The 23,917-nt window shown below is 47.1% G+C and overlaps 1 protein-coding gene across 3 annotated transcripts in view; it reads left to right on the top strand.

The window, feature by feature from the left end:
- Positions 1-22,014, top strand: part of LOC147604682 (uncharacterized) — a 38,650-nt gene extending 16,636 nt beyond the window's left edge. The window contains exons 5-6 of one of the 3 annotated variants that reach the window (XM_086794833.1): positions 19,889-20,105; positions 21,542-22,014. In XM_086794833.1, the coding sequence (XP_086650959.1) occupies positions 19,889-20,105; positions 21,542-21,558 (234 nt within the window). In that variant the 3' untranslated portion in view covers positions 21,559-22,014. Of the gene's footprint in view, positions 1-19,888; positions 20,707-21,541 lie in introns of those variants that run through there. The other 2 variants (XM_086794832.1, XM_086794834.1) reach the window with 2 other exon arrangements.
- Positions 22,015-23,917: the final 1,903 nt, after the last annotated feature.

The following is a 23,917-nucleotide window of genomic DNA, read 5'->3' as shown; positions in this document are numbered from 1 at the left end:
TTTATGGATTGTGATCGAGATTCAAAGTTTACAGGACATTTTTGGACTTCGATATTCAAGTCTCTGTAGGCATATGCTCACTTATGGTAGTGCTATGTGTGAACTGGGCTTAACCAAGGACACTTTTTTCCATGTGGTTTTTTCCCTTGGATATCAAGTGTGAAAGGACACTCTACATATAATATTTTGTACTTCTATATTATATGGATGTGGCACATATGCAAGGGTTGACTTGCATTTTGTGGATACCACACTTTTGGCTCTCTCTCTCTCATTTTTGTGTGTGAGCTTCTCTATCCTGCACCTAACCCTAATGTGCAGGTTTGTGTGTGTGTGTGTGTGTGTGTGTGAGTCCAACACCAACAATTGGTATCAGAGCTGGGAGCTGGCCTTGGAATTCTGCCCGTGGTGGAGAATCTGCAGCAAACTCGGCGAAGCTTGTTGGCCGTTCACTGGTTTTTGCCGCCCCGACCGCCTCCGCTGCTTCGCCAGTGCCCAGACCTCCGCCGCCACCCAGCCCAGCCGGCGCGCTTACTGCGCAGAGACCCGCCGTCGCCCAGCGTGGCCGACTGCGATAGTGGGCAGGTCTCCGCCGCCGCCGCCGGCTTCTTGGCGCACCTACGCCGCCTCCACCTGCCCCGTCTGCTCTGCGCGCCACCTCCGCCTGCCCCGTCTGCTCTGTGCGCCGCTGCCGTCGCGTCCGTGGACCTCGTGTTCTCCTCCTCGTTGACTCTGCAGCTCCGGCGGCTCCCTCCAACAGCCATCTTCACCCTCTGCACGCCTGCGCCTGGTTGCTGGCCCGTCAACATATGCGCCTATGCCACTCTTCATCGCTGCTGTGTGCTCCCCCGCCTAACACCTGCTTTACACGTGCTGCCCTCGCCTACAGGTATTCTTTGTACACATTTTTATTCACATACAAATACAAATTTTGCAGCCATTTTTCAGGGCAGGTCAGATTCAAACAAAATTCTGGGGATTTGCCACAAGTTGCCCTCTGCCAGAAAAATTGCAGGTGGTGCCATTCAATTTGTTTGGTTTGGAATTTGGGGGTTTTCAAAATTGAGGTCAAAATCAACCAATTGAGCCTCTTTCAGTTGCAAAAAATTTGGGGCTTTTGTGAAAATTGGCCAATTAAATGCACATTGGAGCAATTGGAGTGCATAAAAATTGGGGCTTTTTAGATTGGAACATGTAATTGGGCATTACAGCTGTGATTTGTCGTGTATGTATACACATTGTGTGTAATTGGACAATTTGGTGCAGGTTTACACTTGCTTTGGTTTGTAGGCATACATTTGCACAGGACATTTGGTTGCCTGGCAGTACACATTGGTGTTTGGTTTGCTTGCAGGTATATTTTGTTGACATGGCACAAAATGCTACAGCTGTATTTGGTGTGCTCACCCAGGAGGACAAGTTGGATGGATCTAACTACTCCCTTTGGAGTTTCATGATCCGTAATTTGTTGGTAGCCAAAGGGCTTTGGAGCATCGTGTGTGGTGATGACACACGCCTACTTACCATACAGCCAGCCACGCCTCAAAGGGGAGGTGCTCAAAGAGCTCCTGATGTAGAACCTACTCCCACACAAAAGCAGAAGAGATGGGACTCTAGAGATACACAGGCCATGTCATTGATAGCCCTTTCAGTGAAAAGGACTACTATTCCGCACATTAGTTCTTGCAAGACATCGAAGCTTGCATGGGACACATTAGAAGCAATGTATCAGCAACGAGGCAAGAGTTGCCTACTTGAAGAGGCAATTGGATCTTTTTTCTATGGATGAGGGTGACTCCATGGCAGATCATCTCACCAAAGTGAAAGATTTGCAGGAACAATTGCTCAACATTGATGAGGTTATCCCAGACAGATAGATGGTCACCAATACTCTTCATTCTTTACCACCTTCCTACTTGGGCTTTCACATCTCTCTCAACCTCTCAATGAGAGGAGGGGGTGATCCCGTCACTTTTGAAGAGCTAGTGGGTTTACTCTTGCAGAAGAGCAAACAAGAGCAAACTTATCGAGCAACCGTGGTGGAGACAAGGCATTTACAGCCAAGGATAAGGGTAAAGCAAAGAGCTTTAAGCATGGGGGACAACAGTCTAGCAAGGCTGGTCATGGATAGCCCTCTTCTGGTGGTGAAAAGTCTGACAAAGGGGATGCAAACAAGCCCAAAAAGAAGGGCAAATGTCACTACTGCCATAAGCCTGGACACTACATTAGTGACTGCAGGAAGCGGATTGCAAAAGAGAAAAGGAAAGAAGCAGGCAATGTAATAGCAAACTCTTCTGATGACAAAGCACAGCAATCAGCTAATGTAATCGAGGAAGAGCACTTTTTTGGTCACATGTACTAGTGGCACACCAAGTGCTTCAGACAATGATATGTCTTGCATTGCATCTGACAGACAGAATGCATCATGGTATTTTGATAGTGGTGCTTCGAGCCACATCACTTCATGCAAAGATGTATTTCAGCACTTGGTTTATGCTTCAAATGGCCGCTTTGTATCATGTGCAGATCATACCACATATCCAGTAAAGGGAATTGGCAATGTCATACTTATTGCAGCCAATGGTGCCAATATTTGTATGAAAAATGTATTATATGTTCCAGGGTTAAAGAAAAATCTGTTCTCTGTCTCAGCCATAAACGACCAAGGTTTAAAGGTTGAATTTGAAGATGGGAAGTGTTTGGTAAAAGATCCATCAAAGGGTTATGAAATAGTCACTTCTGGAACACGATACAAAGGCTTGTATAAGCTGGACAGCTATGACAAGCGTACTTATGATGCAAATACAGCCATATAGTTGTTCCCTTCATTAGGCCCTTGGTCTCCCTTTGCTCTCGACATGGCTCTATCACCCCAAGAAAGTTTCTTAAAGAGAAATCCTGCATTGATACCACAGTAAGCCTAGCGGGGCGTGCCATGACAGACTTCACCACATGTCCAAGAGATAAAGATATATATATATATATATATATATATATATATATATATAGAGAGAGAGAGAGAGAGAGAGAGAGAGAGAGAGAGAGAGAGAGAGAGAGAGAGAGAGAGAGAGAGAGAAAGATTTTATTAACGTTTTCCAAAAGACCGAACTCGGCCTATGAGACAAATCGGAGTACCTGTATGGGGTATCCTCTGTCATCCCAACAAAATGAAAAAGTACTGAATAAAAAAGCTGAATCTGGGTGTGCAGGGGATGGAGCTCTATTACTAGGAGAATGCAAAGCTATATGCATGGAGTATACAATCATGATATGCAACCTAGCTAGCTCCATCCTGTACCATACTGGGGGTATAAAATGGTATACATCAGTGAAGGGGGTGTCCACAGCTCCCTGAAGAACATGCCTGGGTGTGCTCTGAAGCGAGCCAGTCGCTCCGCACCCTCTCTGTGAAACTGAGCTCTGATCTCTGTCATCTCTCTCTGGTATAGGCGTGGTGTCCGAAAGCCAGGTGTCCTCTGTCTCCTGCGGGCTCTAAGTGTCTCTGCTCTCTGGAGAGTAATTCCCTGCCGTGTAGGGGCTGGGAGGGGTATGGATCTCTGAAAAAATGTAGTAATCTGTGTCTGTCGCCCCCCCTCTGGAGCTGTCTGAGCCTGTAATAATGTCTCTCTGTGGCGCTGTATGTCTAGAATGTATCTCCCCAGTATGCGCTGGTTTGCTGTCTCAAAGATCTGGCGTAGGGAATGTGGCTCTCTGAATAAAATGGAATATCTCTCTCTGATGGCTGTATATGCTCTGCATTTGCATACATAATGCTCCTCACTCTCCACCTCCTCTCTGCACAATCTGCATACCCTCTCCTCTCGGGGGATCCGTGCTGCTCTGCCAGTCTCAATCTCCAATCGGTGTGATGAAACTCTGAGCTGACCAATAGCCACTTGGGAGCCGTGTGGTAAAAAGCCCTCCATGTATCTAGGCCTCTCTATAAATCCATCATCAGTGATACTCATGAAGTGATCTCTGTAGTATAGCATCTTCGGTGGAAGAGGCTGTGTAGGCGATATCCATGTCTCTCGTGTATAGAGCTGCCATAGATCCTGTCTCAATACTCTGTTCCTCTCACTATGAGAGAGACGGATATGTGGTGCATCCCTGTCATACTGGAATGGTGGTAGATGATCCATGTCTAGGCCATGCTGTGAGAACCAATGTGTGACCTGTGCATACCATGATCCTCTGTCTCCTGCCTCAGCCAACTGTCTAGATGCCTGAAAAGCTCTGTATGATAATCTGTCCTGTGGCATCTCTCTGAATCTGTCTAGCAGGCATATAGTCTGAAATATGGCCTCTACCATCATAGGAGGCGCAGCAAACTCTGCTCGGATAATGTCATGAGGTACTGACGGTTTGCTGCGTATCATGCGTGCCATCATGAGGGTCTGTGGTCTCTCTATCTGTGTCCACCAATGAGTAGCAAGGCCTGGCGCCCATACTGCTGCTCCATACATCAATGCCGGTGTGACTAATGTGTCAAATAGCCACCCCTTCGTCCGGGGCTCCTGAAAATGCGCCTGGTGGCACTGTCTCTCTAGCATAGCCAATGCTGCATATCCCCGTGTCAATCTAGCTCTGGCTGCTGAACCCATGGTAAAGCGTGTGGCTGCTGCAGAGAAGGTAACCCCTAGGTACACGTATGATGTCACCACCTCCACGTGGCATCCTGCGAGAGTGAATGTCAGCTGACTCCTGCCCTGTCTCGATGTATGAAAGACCATAACCTTGGTTTTCCCAAGGTTCACAGTAAGACCCCTCTGTGTGCAGAAATCATGGAGTGCATGTAGATGCTGCTGTAGACCACCTGGGGACTCAGACACCAATACAATATCATCAGCATAGAGCATAATATGTACTGAGGTACCTGCTAAATCAACTCCATCTCCGCCTCCCCGTGTAATGAAGTCAGCCACCTCATCAATGTATAACCCAAATAGCGTGGGGGAAAGTGGGCATCCTTGCTTCACACCAATGGTGCTAGCAATAGTCTCGAACATACCTCCTGGACATCTGACTCGCCCAAAAACCTGCTCATATAATGCATAGATGCCCCATGTCATATCTGCTGGTATGCCAAGAGACTGTAGGCGCTGAAAGAGCCTCTCTCGTGGTACTGTGTCAAATGCCTTGCGGAAATCCACAAAGCAGCAATAGAGCTTTCTCTTCCTCACTCTGGCCTGATCAATCATACATCTCAAAGTGAATACATGGTCAGTGGTAGAGAAAGCTCTCCTGAAGCCTGCCTGCCCTGATGAGCGTAAACCTGCTCGCTCAGCATATAAGCTAAGCTCCTGCTCCAGCACTGCACCATAGAGTTTGGCTAGCACGTGGCCAACCATAACCGTCCTGTAGTTGCTCGGATCGAGCATATCCCCTGTTTTGTGAATCGGCACAATGGTGTGCATCGTCCACTCCGCAGGCAAACCCTCTGCTAGTGCCCTGTTAAACAGGTGTGCAAGAAAAGGAGCTAAAGAATCTACTGCATATATGAGATGCTCACCCTGCAGGCCCATATGGTCGGCGGCCCGTCCATGCTGTAGGCGGCGGATAGCTTCCTGTACCATCGAGTGGGTAAAGAAGCTAGCTGTGGTAGGTCGAGGCTCCTGTGGCTGAGGTATAGGTGGCTGCTGTGGGGCATGGTATAGACCCTCTGCATATGTGTGCCATGTCTGTGGGTCTGCAATAGGTGTCGGGGTCCGGGGCTCTCTGAAGTGCCGCCATGAGACAGGGCTATCTCTACTCATGAAGAAATGAAAGATCTCTAGCTCTTGTATCTCTGCAAAGGCCCGCCTTTTGCGGCGAGTAAGTCTCCTCATCTCTCTCCTCGACTCCTGCTCTGTGATGGCTCCCAAGGCTCTCTGTATGCGGAGTCGTGAGTATAGGGCTCTGCACTCGTCATCATACCATCTGTTCTGGGGCATAGTCCCAGGTCTCGCAGGCTCTCCTGAGTGTACACGATGTGGGAAGCTCTGTAATGCAGCCGTGTGTAGGAGTGATGCGAGCTGGGCTGTAATGGTATCCATAGATGCCAGGGGATCCATGAGTAGGAGCCCATCCTCTACTCTGCCAGTGTATATGTCTGCCATGTCATGTGTGAAGTAGATGGTAGTGTGTGGCGTCGGTATATGGGGGGCTGGTGATACTGGTGATCCGGCTAGTGAAAATGCCAAGTATGTATGATCTGCCCCAATAGGACGAGGTGGAATGGAGAATGAGGTGACAAGCTGTGATGCCTCCAAAGACCCCATAATGTAGTCTACCACCGTGCCTCCGGTCCGTGTATGACCCCCATGTGGGAAGCATGTCAGCCCTCCTGATCCCGGCCACTGTAGCATCCCGTTATAAATAACGAGACGATGCCTGGCTCCCAACTCTAGTAAGTGGTCCCCATAATGCCCTCTGTCTGGTCCAGTGTCCTCTGATGCCCGACTAGCCCCTATCTCCTCTGGATCCACAGGGTGGAGGATCTCCATGTCATCATAGTCATACACCTCACACTGTCTGCTCTGTGTGTGGGCATTGAAGTCGCCCGTAAGAAATACTTCCCCTAGTGTAGAATAATGCATAATCTCCTCTGACAGACAAGTGTATGGCGAGGCTTCTATCTCCTCCTCCTGTGGCATGTCCTCTGTAATGACGTAGGAGGATCCTGATGGAGAAAAGTAACATAGAGCTATGTATATAACCCTGTCCTGTGAGAGCTGTAAGCTGATCCACATGTATCTGGCCTCTGGATCCTGTGCTACCACTCTCAGTCTCCCCTGTAGCTCCCGTCTGAATAGGACTGCTACTCCCCCCGACCCTCTCGAGGTACCCTGGCGTGTGGTCCTCCTGTATGTTGACTCCCACTGGAATCCCTCTACTCGAGGTAGCCCTCTCTCTGGGCTCTGATGTGTCTCTGTCAGAAGTATGATGTCTCTCCCCACCATAACATGCTCCAGTCGTCCAGGCTGCACCCATAGTGAACCATTACAGTTCCATACTGCTATGTGTATCTCTGTCAGTGGCCTGGTCTGTGTCCCATAGGCCCCAAACCGCTAATCCATGGGCCGGCCATCAATGATGACCCGACCATCTCGATAGAAGGCCTTCTTGCCTTCTCTCCTCGCGTGTAAGACTCGTGGCATGCAAGTTCTCCTATGCTCAAGCTGCATCCTCGTGAGATCATCATCCAAGAAAATAGGAGCTCCCTCTAAACCCCGTAGTATGACCCTCTTCCTCATGAAGGTGACCCTCTCCGTCTCTCCTACAAACTGTAGGATGAGGGCTCGCTTGCGTGTTGAGTCTTTCCCGGCTCTCCATGCTTTGGTGAAGGGGAGAGGGTGCTCTTCCTTGTAGCCGAGCTTCATGCATAGAAGCTGTCCATCTTTCTCGGGAGTGGAGTCGGGTGTCTCGGCTATACCTGTGACTCGAATGTTGAGGCGGCGGGCATGCCTCATCTTCTCCTCCTCAATGGTGGTGTGAATGATTTGGTTTTCTTCCCTTTGAGTCTCCTCCCTCACTTCTTTACGGATGTTCTTCTTCACCACCTCGACCCATCCTGACTGCTTGGCTTCGAGCTTTCCCTCCATGTCCTTTGTGATCTCCTTGGAGATCTCTTCTTTGATGGCCGTGAGAGTGTTGTCATTGATCTCCCCTTCTTCCTTCTCAGCATTCTTGATGGCTACCATTTCCACTTTCAATGCACTCACCTCCTCCTTGAGTGCCGTGTTCTCTTGTTCGAGGTTCGTGACCCGTGCTTCGAGAGCTATGATGTGCTTGTGTAGTTTGTTTTCCACCTCATTGAGGTTGGAATCGGATGTCTTCTTGTTCTCCTTGATTAATGCCTTCATTGCCATCTCTAGGGCCTCGAGTTTCTCTTGGAGACTCGGGGCCATTCCTCCAAATCACTCTGCAGTCCTTCCCACAGGCAGGGAGGAGAGAGAGAGAGAGAGAGAGAGTTATGTTGCTGCCTTGGGGGCCTGGGCAAGGGTGGGTGGGTGGGTGGGTGCGTGGGTGGGTGGGGAAAGGAGAAACTGGCGGGCAGAGAGGCAGTGAACTGGCGAACTGGGGAAAAGGCGGAGAGAGAGAGAGAGAGAGAGAGAGAGAGGGGAGAGAGAGAGAGAAGTGAATATGGATCTTGCAAGGGTGGGTGGGGAAAGGGGGAAACTGGCGGGCAGAGAGGCAGTGAACTGGCGAACTGGGGAAAAGGCGGAGAGAGAGAGAGAGAGAGAGAGAGAGAGAGGGGAGAGAGAGAGAGAGAAGTGAATATGGATCTTGCAAGGGTGGGTGGGGAAAGGAGAAACTGGCGGGCAGAGAGGCAGTGAACTGGCGAACTGGGGAAAAGGCGGAGAGAGAGAGAGAGAGAGAGAGAGAGGGGAGAGAGAGAGAGAAGTGAATATGGATCTTGCAAGGGTGGGTGGGGAAAGGGGGAAACTGGCGGGCAGAGAGGCAGTGAACTGGCGAACTGGGGAAAAGGCGGAGAGAGAGAGAGAGAGAGAGAGAGAGAGAGAGAGGGGAGAGAGAGAGAGAGAAGTGAATATGGATCTTGCAAGGGTGGGTGGGGAAAGGGGGAAACTGGCGGGCAGAGAGGCAGTGAACTGGCGAACTGGGGAAAAGGCGGAGAGAGAGAGAGAGAGAGAGAGAGAGAGAGGGAAGAGAGAGAGAGAAGTGAATATGGATCTTGCACAGTACACTACACTGAGTGGGGAAAGGGGGAAACTGGCGGGCAGAGAGGCAGTGAACTGGCGAACTGGGGAAAAGGCGGAGAGAGAGAGAGAGAGAGAGAGAGAGAGAGAGAGAGAAGTGAATATGGATCTTGCAAGGGTGGGTGGGGAAAGGGGGAAACTGGCGGGCAGAGAGGCAGTGAACTGGCGAACTAGGGAAAAGGCGGAGAGAGAGAGAGAGAGAGAGAGGGGGGGGAGAGAGAGAGAGAAGTGAATATGGATCTTGCAAGGGTGGGTGGGGAAAGGGGGAAACTGGCGGGCAGAGAGGCAGTGAACTGGCGAACTGGGGAAAAGGCGGAGAGAGAGAGAGAGAGAGAGAGAGAGAGAGGGAAGAGAGAGAGAGAAGTGAATATGGATCTTGCACAGTACACTACACTGAGTGGGGAAAGGGGGAAACTGGCGGGCAGAGAGGCAGTGAACTGGCGAACTGGGGAAAAGGCGGAGAGAGAGAGAGAGAGAGAGAGAGAGAGAGGGGAGAGAGAGAGAGAAGTGAATATGGATCTTGCAAGGGTGGGTGGGGAAAGGGGGAAACTGGCGGGCAGAGAGGCAATGAACTGGCGAACTGGGGAAAAGGCGGAGAGAGAGAGAGAGAGAGAGAGAGGGGGGGGGAGAGAGAGAGAGAAGTGAATATGGATCTTGCAAGGGTGGGTGGGGAAAGGGGGAAACTGGCGGGCAGAGAGGCAGTGAACTGGCGAACTGGGGAAAAGGCGGAGAGAGAGAGAGAGAGAGAGAGAGAGAGGGGGGGGGAAGAGAGAGAGAGAAGTGAATATGGATCTTGCACAGTACACTACACTGAGTGGGGAAAGGGGGAAACTGGCGGGCAGAGAGGCAGTGAACTGGCGAACTGGGGAAAAGGCGGAGAGAGAGAGAGAGAGAGAGAGAGAGAGAGAAGTGAATATGGATCTTGCAAGGGTGGGTGGGGAAAGGGGGAAACTGGCGGGCAGAGAGGCAGTGAACTGGCGAACTAGGGAAAAGGCGGAGAGAGAGAGAGAGAGAGAGAGAGAGAGAAGTGAATATGGATCTTGCAAGGGTGGGTGGGGAAAGGGGGAAACTGGCGGGCAGAGAGGCAGTGAACTGGCGAACTGGGGAAAAGGCGGAGAGAGAGAGAGAGAGAGAGAGAGAGAGGGAAGAGAGAGAGAGAAGTGAATATGGATCTTGCACAGTACACTACACTGAGTGGGGAAAGGGGGAAACTGGCGGGCAGAGAGGCAGTGAACTGGCGAACTGGGGAAAAGGCGGAGAGAGAGAGAGAGAGAGAGAGAGAGAAGTGAATATGGATCTTGCAAGGGTGGGTGGGGAAAGGGGGAAACTGGCGGGCAGAGAGGCAGTGAACTGGCGAACTGGGGAAAAGGCGGAGAGAGAGAGAGAGAGAGAGAGAGAGAGAGGGAAGAGAGAGAGAGAAGTGAATATGGATCTTGCACAGTACACTACACTGAGTGGGGAATGGGCCCCGTGCCCTTTCATGAATTTATTCAGAAACAATCCACGGGCACGTTGGCCAAGATCAATACAACCAATGAATACAAAATCAAACAAATATGTCAGTGTAGAAACCCAAGGAGTCGATGTCTAGTCACGAGATCTCTGATGCCGAGCACACCATGGGGATGACCCACAAGAATCTCTCATCGGGCTAGTACCAGATCCAATATCCAAATCCAAATCCAAGTTCAAGTCCAAGTCCAAGTTGAAGTCCAATTTCAAGTCCAGTCCCAATCCCAAGTCCAAGTTCCAAGTTCAAGTCCATGTTCAAATCCAAGTCCAAGTTCAAGTCCAAGTCCAAGCTCCAAGTCCAAATCCAAATCCAAATCCACATCCCGAATCTCAAAGATAGGCGACGGCGGTGGTGGCTGCACAGAGTCGGAGCTGAGCAGCAAGGGGCTGAAAAAGTCGATGGTGATGATCCCCTTGCTCTTTGAATACTTGACGATGATGTTGATGAAGGTGAGGATAATCTCCAAGCTTCAATGAATGAGGAGTAGGGAGAGGTTCATGCTTCTTTCATACTTGAGGGAGGCCCCTGCTTTTTGCCAAAAGCGGGCCAAGCTTTGCTTTTGTTTTTAATATTTTAATAATAGTGAAATATTGCTCATCTTTGCCATAGTTCTTGAATTTATGCCTTTCTAGCTTCAGGGCCTTGCTTTGTGGCCTTGGAACTGCTTTTTGAAAATGCGGCCTTTAGCTTTTTGGTTCGGCTCAGTCTCCTCTTTCCAATGGTGCCCTTGGCTTGCGGTCAACTCAATTTGACTTTTATGCTTTTCCTTGCTTTTGACCAAAATTGGCGCTTTTTCTTGTGCCAACTTCATGAACCCTGTTTCCATGCTTTCATCAATCTGTCCATGTGTCCGAGCATAAGTTCCATTATGTGAAAGAGGTAGGAGGACCAAATAGTTACAGACTCAAGAAGCGGTTTGGCTTGACTTCGGAGACTATTCGGCTTTATCGACGGACTATTTGGAGGCTATACAGCTTCCGTCAAGTTAAGCAGAAGGAGATGTCACGCGCAGCCCGCACTTGGATGCATAGTCACTAGAAATGTTTCGGGGTTTTAGGGTTTTTGACGTTTCGGGACAAAACGTTTCGTCTTTCGGCTAAGAAACATGGAGGTTTCGTAATTTTTTCTATGTAAATACAATAAAATGGTTTAGAACTTGTAGGTTTCGTAATTTTTTCTATGTAAATACAATAAAATGGTTTAGAACTTGTAGTTTGTAGAATTATTTGTAGGCCTACCTAGTGCTAGCTAGGCACTTAAAATATGGTAAAAGCTTAGGCAATTGTGGTCACAATTGGGCAATCGGGGAGTTGTGGAATTGTGACTCGTGAGAAATCGGGCAATTGGGAGAAATTGGGGATTTATGAGAAATTGGGCAATTGAGAATTTAAGGAATTGGGAATATTGGGAAATTTGTGAGAAATTGGAAGAGAGAGGAGGAGGAGGAGGAGGAGGAGGAGGAGGAGAAAGGTGACTGTAGATCGCGTGCAAGAGAGAGAGAGCGGATATTTGGGCTACACACGGAGAAAGAAAGAAAGAAAGAAAGATTTTATTAACGTCTTCTAAAGGCCAAAAAACGGCCTATGAGACAAAACCTGTGTACATCATCATCATGTCTCAATGGACATCAAATGGATACAAAAGAATAAAAAGTACAAAGTACTCTATAATGTGGAGATAAATCACATACAGGGCTCTGGTTAACTACTATGAGGTGGGTGGGAGTGAGGGGGGATAAATACATCCAATAAAGCAGCTAGCTCCAACTGGTGCCAATGACTGGGTGTAGGCCAAAAAACGGCCTATGAGACAAAACCTGTGTACATCATCATCATGTCTCAATGGACATCAAATGGATACAAAAGAATAAAAAGTACAAAGTACTCTATAATGTGGAGATAAATCACATACAGGGCTCTGGTTAACTACTGTGAGGTGGGTGGGAGTGAGGGGGGATAAATACATCCAATAAAGCAGCTAGCTCCAACTGGTGCCAATGACTGGGTGTAGGCTGTCATACATCGGGTTAGGGACAAGATATCTCCCAATCTGTGCTAGATCAATCTGGGTCTGTCCTCTCTGCTATGTCTCCTCAAGATCTCATCAATCTGTGTCTGGTGGAGACCTGGGGGGTGAGGGCTAGGTGGACGGGGGTGTCTCCTGGATCGTAGCTCCCTCGCTCAGGCTTATGTCACTCCTCTACTAGTAGATGTAGAGATATTGCTGTCAGAATATGCAGCGGAAATGATATCCAAACTTGGGTAGACAAGAGCAAGTAGACTGCAGAAAATAATCAGCACAAGAAACACTGAGAGATGTGTGTAAACTCTTCTCTATACACAAGATCCTGGAGATAACTGAATGAGAAAGTGGAGGAGGATGGGGGGCAATATATACAAGCCCATGAGGGCAGTCGGCCTGCTCTAAAAGAGGCCCACGACTGAATAAATGTCCACGACTGCTGATATTAGCAGTCGGCCAGCATCTGGTGCCCCACGCCTGCACAGAACAAGTCGGCCAGCACTCAGACAGCCCACGACTGCTACAGATGCAGTCGGCCAGCTTCAGAGTGCTCTTGGCATCAACTGGCAGCCCTCCAGCCACTAGGAAAAAATGGGAAAAATAGGGAAAAAAATACGGGGAGTGTGGAAAAATGATATACGGGCAGGCACACCCACAACAGAGGCCCTGGTGTATACAAATAGACAGGAGATGACTTCTAACACCCCCTCTCAGCTCCTGGCTGTGTAACCAACCCCAGGGAGCACCCCAGGGAGCTGGAGTGCCGCCTGAGCGTAGCCTGAGGTAGAGACTTCGTGAAGAGGTCCACCGCATTGTCCTCCGTCGAACAATAAAGTAGCAAGATGTCACCCGCCAAGATCTTCTCACGAACAAAGTGATACTGTATCTCTATATGCTTGGTCCGGGCATGGAAAACCGGGTTCCGAGCAATAGCTATACAGCTCTGGTTATCACACTGGATGACTGTGGGCTCCCTCTGTGGAAACCCCATCTCGCCAAGCAGCCTCCGCAGCCATACAACCTCACAAGCAGCACCACAAGCAGCCCGATACTCTGCCTCTGTCGAAGAAAGGGCAATAGTCGGCTGCTTCTTGCTACTCCAAGAAACCGCTCCTGAGCCGAGGGTAAAAGTGTATCCTGAAGTAGATCTCCTCGTGTCTGGATCTCCTCCCCAATCTGAGTCACTCCAACCTTGGAGCTTGACTCCATTCCCTCCTGTGTAAAAGAGTCCCAGATCCTTCGTACTCTGCAGATACCGCAAGATCTGCAATCCTGCGTCCCAATGAGTCTTCAATGGCGTCTGCATAAAAGAGCTCAACAGCCCCACGGAGAAGCTTAAGTCCAATCTGGTGTTCAGCAACCAGATCAATGAACCAACCAACTTCCGGTACTGCGAGGCATCAACTGGCTCACAAGGATCTGTAACAGTTAACTTTGTGTTCGGGTCCATCGGCGAAGTAATAGGCTTGCAGTTCTCCATCCCAAAGGCCTCAAGCAACTCATGAACATACCGCTGCTGAGAGACGAAAAACCCCCTCTGGGTCTGCCAGATCTCCAATCCCAAGAAGAAGTGGAGTAAGCCTAAGTTGGTCATCTCAAACTCCTTTGACAAGGCAGCCTTCGTCACTCCAATGTGCTCCACATGACCGCCGGTGAGAATGAGATCATCCACATAAAGGATGATGAGTGTGACCATGCCGCGTTCCCGAAAGAGATTCAGGTTCGGATCTGCAACCGATCTCTGGAATCCAGTCCGAATAAAGAAGGAATCAATCTTCGGATTCCAAGCCCGCGGAGCCTGCTTAAGACCATACAAGGCCTTACGTAGCCTGTAAACCATCCCTTCCGATCTTGGAACAATGAAGCCTGGAGGCTGCTCAACGTACACCTCCTCCTGCAGGTCACCATTAAGGAATGCCGATTTTACATCCATCTGGTACACGGGCCACCTCTGAGAAGAAGCAAGGGCAAGAACGGTCCGAATCGTGGTCATCCGCGCTGTCGGTGCAAAGGTATCCTCGTAGTCGATGCCTGGCCGCTGAGCATAACCCTTAGCCACGAGCCTGGCTTTGTGTTTGTCCATCGACCCATCAGCCGCGTACTTGGTCTTAAAGACCCATTTGACACCAATGACTGACCGCTTCGACGGCCTCGGTACCAACTCCCAAGTGTTGTTCTTCTCGATGGCGTCAAGTTCCACCTGCATGGCTTCCCTCCAAGTATCCTGTGAAAGGGCTTCCTTTACGGAAGTGGGCTCTTTATCCCGCATGATACGAGACATAAGAGCATAGTTCACCTGAAGAAGCTCCGCCGTGTTGCTTTTATCTCGAACTCGATGTGATCTTCGAGGGCCGTCCTCTGTGGTCCACTCGGAGGGTAGCTCCGTGACACCTGACTCCCGAAGGGTGTCCATCAACCACCTAGGTACTCGAACAGATCGTGGAGCCTCCTGTGGTCGCGGGGGCTCAACTCCAGCTGCGGGCTCAACCTCCTGTGATGACTGAGGTGGATCAACTGGAGTGGTAGACTGGGAATCATCATCAGACTCTGGATCTCCAAGAAGTGGCGGCTCCTCGACAGTGGATGCTGGAACATGCTCGTCAAAGACCACATCCCGGCTGACAACAATCTCGTTCCTCTCTGGATCATACAACCTGTATCCCTTGGAAAGAGAGTTATACCCCACAAATACCAGCTTGCGGGACTTGGAGTCAAGCTTCCCCCTCTGCTTCTTCGGAATATGTACATACGCGTCACTCCCAAAGACACGGAAGTGCGAGACATCGGGTTTCCTGCCAAAATATGCCTCAAATGGAGTCATATGGGGTACAGAAGTCGTCAGAGAGCGGTTAATGGTATGGACAGCTGTCGCCACAGCCTCACCCCAAAGTGGACGAGGAAGATCTCGATGCTCCAGCATGGTCCTCGCCATCTCCACCACTGTCCTGTTCTTACGTTCAACAACTCCATTCTCCGAAGGCGATCCGGTATTGGCCAATTCCCTCTTGATGCCATGGTCTGCACAAAACCGAAAGAATACAGTCGAGGAGAATTCCCCTCCTTTGTCAGCCCTGAGAGTCTTGACCTGAAATCCAGACTCTTTCTCCACCATCACGTGCCAATCCTTGAACCGAGCAAAAGCCTGGTCCTTCTGTGAAAGAAAGTAGACCCACGTGAATCTGGTACAATCATCAACAAGCAGCATGAAGTAGAGAGATCCTCCCAAGGATGGTATCTGCTGTGGTCCACACAAGTCAGTGTGAATCAACTCCAAAGGTTTCGAAGCCCGCCTGGAAGCCCGCTTCGGAAAGGATTCCCTGTGCTGCATACCACGTATGCAAGAACTGCAGCGTCCTTGCCTACTACCAACATCTGGCAAGCCAACCACCATCTGGTCCCGGAAGGCGCGCCGCAAAGCATCCACATTTAAGTGGCCAAAACGAAAGTGCCACAAATCTCCGACCTGAGAGCCTGTCAGTGAGGAGAGTGCAGAGAGCTTGTAGATGCCGTTCTCCACACCGCCTTCCCAAACAACTTTGCCTGTCTCACGGTCCCTTAGAGCAATTGAATGCTCCTCAAATTCCACCCGAAAGCCAGTCTTGCATACCTCATGCACTGACAAAAGATGAAAGCCCAGAGCAGGGACATAAAGAACACGGGAAGCATGCTTGCCCCCCTTGCCGTCGGGAATGATCTCCATCCGGCCCTCACTATGAATCGGAATAGTGGAGTTATCACCAATAAAGATACGACCTGATTGCCGCTTCAGATCCAGGAAGAAGTCACGGGATGGAGTCATGTGCCTGGAAGCACCACTGTCGAGAATCCATTCCCGAGTATCCTTTGCGGTGAAGCCAACTGCCTCCTCGCTCGAAGACGATGAATCATCGGAGTCCACCATCTCCAAGTGCACAAATGCCGGAGTCTTCGCAGCTGAGGCTGAGGACTCAGCACTCTTCCTTGTTCGCTTAGGGCACTTCCTCCAGTAGTGGCCTTTCTCGCCACAATCATTACAAGATCTTTCGGCCTTCAGCTTCTCTCGTTCTGGATCAGGCTTCTTCTCGGAAGACTTATCTGGTGAAGCCTTCCCTTTGCCCTTGTTGGTATTACGGCCTTTCGACCGTTGGCCAGTTAAGGCCTCCAAACCTCCGCCGTGAGGAGGGTTCGTGAAACGTTCCTCCTGGTCCAAGACCATTGGCACAAGCTCCTCCCAAGTAATGGTGCTGAGCCTGCCACTCGTGATCAACGAAGAATAGAAAGCGGAATACTGACCAGGCAAGTGGGAAAGTAACGTGATGGCCATATCTTCGGACGATATCTCTTTCCCAGCTTGAAGGACTTCCTGCTGAAGGGCCTGCAGCTTGTTAATGTGTTCCCGCATCGTCGAAGACTTTGTAGGGTTCATAACCCGCATCTGCACTTCCAAGGATATCCGCTTCATGGGTGACACCCTGTTGTACAAAGAAGCCAAGTGCTCCCATATGCCTCTCTCCAGCGTCATGTGCTTCACATGGTTGATCACCTGTGGTGTGCAATTGAGGAATATAAACGACCGGACCCTGGCGTTGACACGATCCCACATTTGTGCCTGTGCCTCTCGGTCCTTCCTCGTCGATAAAACCTCCCCTTCCTCAGCTTCCGGCCTTGGCACCCCTTTGATAATAAAATCAGCAAGATCATATGACTCCAGAATTGACTCCATCATGACCTTCCAGATGCCATAATTGGACCCATCCAACTGCCGATCCACTGGGAACGTGGGAAGAGTCGGAATCTTCACGTGCTTCTCTGCCATCTCGAGTGAATCCGCCATCTCGGAGAGTAACCTGAAAGGGTGGGTGGGTGGGAAAAATCTGAAAATCAGAATATATGCAAGTGGCTGTCCAGCCCCTCTGCCCGCCTTCCTCTTGCACCTTCACTTCCCGTTCAGCCCGAAACAGTCCACCGATCAGCAACCTGTTGCTCCCCCTCTTGCTCAGAAAAACGCCCAAGATCTGCTAGAGCCTAGGGCTCTGATACCATGTCAGAATATGCAGCGGAAATGATATCCAAACTTGGGTAGACAAGAGCAAGTAGACTGCAGAAAATAATCAGCACAAGAAACACTGAGAGATGTGTGTAAACTCTTCTCTATACACAAGATCCCGGAGATAACTGAATGAGAAAGTGGAGGAGGATGGGGGGCAATATATACAAGCCCATGAGGGCAGTCGGCCTGCTCTAAAAGAGGCCCACGACTGAATAAATGTCCACGACTGCTGATATTAGCAGTCGGCCAGCATCTGGTGCCCCACGCCTGCACAGAACAAGTCGGCCAGCACTCAGACAGCCCACGACTGCTACAGATGCAGTCGGCCAGCTTCAGAGTGCTCCTGGCATCAACTGGCAGCCCTCCAGCCACTAGGAAAAAATGGGAAAAATAGGGAAAAAAATACGGGGAGTGTGGAAAAATGATATACAGGCGGGCACACCCACAACAGAGGCCCTGGTGTATACAAATAGACAGGAGATGACTTCTAACAATTGCGTCTCCGACATTATTAAAAAAACACTCGAACAAAAATTTTAAAAAAAAGACAATTTGTTTTTTTTAGAAACGAAAAAAATCCCCGTTTCTAAAATGCGTTTCTGGTGTTTCGGCCGTTTCGAGGTTTCGGAGTTTCTCGGCCTAGAAACCCGTTTCTATGTGACTATGCTTGGATGCCACGTGGACATATTTGCACATTTACAAGGGGTTGCTGAATTCCAAGGGCCAGGACAGCCAAGGGGAGCTCTCAGCCAAGGTAAAGGTGAAAGGTCAAGAACTAGATTTATTTTACAGATTTGCATCGTTCTAATAAAGCAAATACACCATTCGTGGTGGGGGCCCTTCAGAGGGTATTTGGGAGACACAATACTGTGTCCGACTCCCTCTCTCTTTTTCTCTCTATTTCTGCACCTCTCTCTCTATATTGTGCATTATCTTCGGTTCGCGAAAGATTGCGGAATTCTGTCCATTGAAGTTACTGATTCTACCTATCAAGCTTCCGCATGTTACATTTCCTCGGCTGAAGACAAAATTGTGTACATCTTTTTTGGAAAAAAAGTACGTACGTCAGATTACCTAAATATCATCATTGTATGCAAAAGAGAGTCATGAGACGGATAGTCCATTTTTGGCCAACTTGTCATGCGGACCAAAAAGCTTGCCTTCCCTACCTGACAACCTTGGCAACTACTTGATTCCACATGGCAAATGCCAATTCGGTTACATGAACTGAGGTCTTGCGGCCCTAATTGTTTTGGTACTCTGAGAAAAGGAAAAGCATAATATTCGTGGATCCTCAGTTTTCCTACATCCAATTGACTGCATCCTTAAATTCGCGAGCATTAGCTTCGAATTCTTTGTGTTCCAGGCAAACAACTTCCTATCTTGTGGATGATGGAAAACATGATTGAGGAGTCATGTTGAAAATTAGCCAAAGCGGTCCGCCTTTGGCGAAGGTCTTTCTAATCTGGTCTGCTCATCAGAATACACAAAATAAAAAATAGGCTGTTGTCCTCTTGTCCAGCCAGCTATCAATATAAATTTCCTCACTCTTTCCCCTTGCATGGGGAGTTTGTTACTTACTACGGGGGATCCCGAAGACTTTTGCTTTGGCAGCTGACAATTGCGATCTAGTATATTGCATGCAACTGTTGCTCAAAGGATGCAAAATTCAGAGTATTAGGCATAGATAAAGGCATATCTTGTGGGAGTGGTGGTACAAATTTCATAAAACGAGGGTATTGCGGAAAGGTCATTTGCTCCATGCTTGGAACCACAAATGTAGAAGTATCTCGTTCTATTTATTGTTGTTGAACATAAACCGACTGTCTAACAACATGTAGTTGCTGCCCATCATAGTTCTGTTGCATTTGGGGCTGATTTTGAATTTCCCTCTTGCATCTGTTACACCCTACCTTGAGGTGTCTTGAGAAACCTCAGTCACAAGGGATTGGAGTTAATGAATTTCTTGAGAATTTATGGTGCTAGGCTGAAGAATTAACTCTGGGCGATAGGCAGTTGGACGAAGCAACTTTGACCGTCTCCTTCTGATTCGCTCTTGTGTACTTTGGCTGGTCTTGCTTTGCCATTCTAATGGGACTAAGGGTAGGAATGGTTTGCCTGGGTTTGCAAAGGTAGCTTTGCCAATTGGGCCTACGACTGAAACCATAGCCAATCTAGAGGAAAGGGGGTTATCAGTCAACATCCAGGCGATCTGTTGAAGAGGTATGGTGCAAACCTCCCGTTCTGTCTTCACTCTGACAATTATGACATAAAAGTTGGCCAATCTAGAGGGAAGGGGTTTGTTAGTCAAGATGCAGGTGATCTGATGGATTAGTGTGCTGCAAACCTTCCGGTTCTGTCTTCACTCTGTTGATTTTAGTTTACCTATTGTACTCTGCAAACATGTTTTGCAATGTGTCATGTGATAGGTGCTCCCAATACATCATGCTCTTGTTTGAAGTGTACCTGGGAGTTGAGAGTTTTCTTTCTTGGGAGTGATAAAAGCCCACAATGGGCACTAAACATTTGTTGCAATGAGTGGGCTATTGCTTATGCACAAACTGGTTTCTTTGTTACTTTAATTTGTTATGGTAGCAACTCCTGACTGTTCTAAATTTCATGCAGCTGATGATTGAGAAGGAAAATGCAATGCAGATCCCAATGCCACAAAGGATGGAAAGGCAAGCTACATTGAAGGGAGAGCACAGGGAGGAGCATAAGGCTGCATTGGAGAGAGCAGCCTCATTGAATGTACCCCGAGCATCATCTTATGGCACTTTTGAGCCAGACAGGTTTGACTGGGAGGACAGAGAAGAGGGAGGGTCGATTGCCAGCGATTCCGGTGAGTCCTCGCAAGCTGAGGGAGGGGGATCCCATATATAATCTGTTTATAAAAATTGTTATCAATTAGTTTTTGTTAACGTCATTGTGTTGTTGGTATGGGTATGCTTGTTGTATCATAGACCTGTGTATATTTTTTAACTGCAGCAGATGCTTTCATTGAGAAAAATGGAGGACTATTTTATCTACGTTAGAACTAATAACCACCATTGTCAAAAATAGTGTACCCCCCCTCTCTCTCTCTCTCTCACACACACACACACACACACACACACAAGGGGCTATCTGAAAGGAGAGCATAACTACATAGACACAAACTGATGAGGCTCTTGAGTTACATCCTCCGATGGTTAGGGACTCAATGATGTTCAGCACGGCGGATCAACAAGGAGGATATGGCTGTGAGAGTGGTTTTGTCGGAGTGGGTTCAAATTTGGTGCCCAATTCTCCAGGATCAAGAATCTTGTTTATCAGCATATACTTCATAAATTTTCAAGTTCGTGTTTGTCGAAGATCTGATATGGCCTCGAGGCTCCATCCCTCATCCATGTATGCTTTCCCATGCATTCAATATGCCATATATATATTATACTATTCAAACAGTGGCTGGCGTACACGTTATGTTTTCTTATCGATACTCGTATATTGAATACGTATTGTGGGCTTTTAGCTTATTAGCTAATTTAGCGCTCAACTCCTACTGACTCTACAGTCTCTCAAAATCCATTTCTCCCAATATACATACTGTATCATGGAAAAAATTGCATCCATAGATTTTTAAATTTTTTAAAAGTCGTCCCAAAAATTCATGTAGGATTTTTAATTTTAATTTTTTCCCGGAGAATTCACTGTTCCTGTGAGAGAGAGAGAGAGAGAGAGAGAGAGAGATTTTCTTTTCGTGGTGAGGGAAACACTCTATGCAAAGAAAGAGAGAAGATCTGCGATGTGAGAGTGGGGAGATCAGCCACTCTTATAGAGAGATTTGTTCTTTGCGATAAAGAGGCCTGCGAGAGAACTTTTGAGATTTTGAGAGAGCCTCAATACAAACGAGAGTGAGAAAGACGCTACACGATTCTACGCGAATGAAAAAACAAAGGATTTTATTGCTCATCCACGTTTTGTAGTTACGAGATAAGCTAATCAATTGGAACAGTCGACAGTTATATTTTATTTTTCATCTTTTTACAAACGTTAGCCGTTAGGGCTTTCTCCCTTTGTGTGTACGAGAATCATGCTAGAGCGGGCCTGAGGTTTTGTACTAGAGCTGTGGGGATAAGAAGAACTTCGGAGGGTTTTCTTAGCCAAGCGACTATGGCTTCGATTTGATGGAAAATTTGTCTATTTTCATTTGATTAATTCAACCATTTAAAGCAATCAAAATAAGTACTATTTTTAATTAATAAACAATTGTGGGTTTTTTCGGGGCCTGCCTTTCAGCTGATCGCTTGTTATAGTAGTGAATGCTCGAGCCGTTTTGGAGACTGCAGTAAACGCTTGCTCGTGCTGGCCTCTGCAAGTGAGATTTATCAGCTCGCATGCAATTTCTGAATTATTCAGTGTTGCACCGGTTTTGGTTGATTTTGGAAGCACGTACTCAGAGGTCTTACAAGGGCTGAAATCGTCGCGGCTTTCATGCATGGAAATCTGTGGTATCCTTATGGGAGATTGCGCCTGGTAAACCGGTCATGTGCGCGGTCCCTACAAAGATAAGTTTGTTGGCTTAAGTGGGCTATCGTTTTGAAGGATTGGGATTGTGCATAAGGCTCTGCATTGCTATTGAATTTGGGTTAGTGGTTTCTGGGGGTGGCGATTCTACTTCATGTTTAATGTCCTTTGGGGGAAGACAACACCAAACGCTCTTCGTAAAGGCATATTAACACTAGTTTTGTAATTGGACACTTAAGTGTCTTGAAAAGTTCTTGAATTTTTGTGGGCAATCTATTAAGAGTTTTGAAATACTTAACATCCACAGATGTTCTTCAAGACCTAAAAAATCTTTGAGATTTTTTAAATTGCATTTTTTTTAGCTTTTACAAGGCAATATTTTAATTTTCTTAGACACATGCTGATAAAATGTATGATTTTTACTGTTTTCAAAAAATAGTAGTAATTTGGACATAACTTTTAGAAGGGACATAGTTTGATCATGAAACTTGGCTTGATGGAAAGCCCATGATGTTAACTATATCCTGGAATCATCAAACGACAATTATTGGATAAATTTTTGACTCGTTAATATTGAAATGACGTTTTTTATACAGGTGGAGCATGAATTTTTCTCCTTCCATATGCAAGCTAATAATGTAAAACTTGAGGTGTACCCATGTTATGTAGGGTAAATACTACTTTGTTTTGAATTTTTCAAAACTTTATAGCCACTTTTTGGACCTCTTCTCATACATGGCCTTTTGTGCAACCTGTTTTTAATACATAAAATATCTAATTATGAGCCTAATTTTGATTTTCATCAAAGGGAAAAGCTGTGTAAGTGTATTATTTGTTGTAACTATAGGTGTAGACTACTTGTGCAAGCATAGTTATGATTAGTTTTTGATAAAAGATGATCAAATTTTACATTTTTATTTTTTACAGTTTTTTTAGAATAAGCGATAAGAACCTACTTAAGTGGAGACTAAGTTAGTGTCATACACATCAAATTATGGCTTATTTATCTCATCTCAAGCATGAAAACCAATAATCAACATTCTCATTGATAGGGTTACATTATTTTTTAGTGGAGTGATTGAGTTTTGATAATACGCGTTACTTTTGCTGATTTTATGTAACTTTTTTGAAAAAAATTCTAAGAAAGGAAAATGATTTTTTTGGTGAACTTCTACCTCCTTGGACTGATGTATGCTATCAAAATATATTGGAAAAAATGCTATTGATATCATTGGATTTTTTTTGAGAGAATGATGCTTGCATATTTGAAAAAATCCTGAAAAATGTTAATTTTCAAGACACATGCTATTTTGTTGCTTATGTACTTCCAAATAAAAAGGCATTTTATATGTTTAGTATTTTTTACATAAGTATAGGGTTATGTTCTACATGTCCAATAAAGCATTTTGGTTTTTAAAGCTTACATTAGGAGTTTGATTTTTTTTCGCAACCCCCAAACAAGGACACTTAAGTGTCTTGTTTTGGTACCAAACTAGTGTTAAACTAGGTCATTATTGATGAGTACCCTCATTATAAGGTGCACAATGGACTATTATGGTATCACGGGAAGGTGTTCTTGGCTTCCAATAATTCCTCATATAAAGTGGAAGTGTTGCAAGAGATGCATTCATCTCTACTTTCAAGGCATTTGGGTCTCTTCAAAACTCAAGACAAAGTAAGGCAAAGCTTCTATTGGAGAGGTTTGTGGAGGAATGTGGTTGATTATGTTTCCCAATGCCTACCTTGTCAACAAAACAAGGACTCCACTTATAAGCCAAGTGGTTTACTTCAGCCCTTGCCCATTCCACAAGGCAAAAGCTATGGACTTCATCATCGTTTTGCCTTCTACTAGGCGTGGATGGAATTCTATGTATGTGGTGATGGATAGGCTTACTAAAGTTGCTCATTATTTCCAACTAAGATCCAATTTTCAGCTTCCCAAGTGGCCAATTAATTTATGGAACGTAAGTGTACTCAACAACAAATTGGCACAGGTTCTATGGGCCTTTCACAATGATCAAGAGAGTGGGAGAAGTGGCTTATGCACTCTAACTACCTAGTTCTACAAGGATGCATAATGTGCTCCATGTGTCCAATCTCAAAAGTTATGTGACAAGATCTTCAAGTGGTAGAGGAGTTGCCTCACAT

This window comes from Cibotium barometz, chromosome 61, assembly GCF_041138505.1.
Source record: "Cibotium barometz isolate CiBa-2024 chromosome 61, ASM4113850v1, whole genome shotgun sequence".
In the NCBI taxonomy this organism is placed as follows: Eukaryota; Viridiplantae; Streptophyta; class Polypodiopsida; order Cyatheales; family Cibotiaceae; genus Cibotium; species Cibotium barometz.
This window is presented reverse-complemented; position numbering and strand designations above follow the sequence as displayed.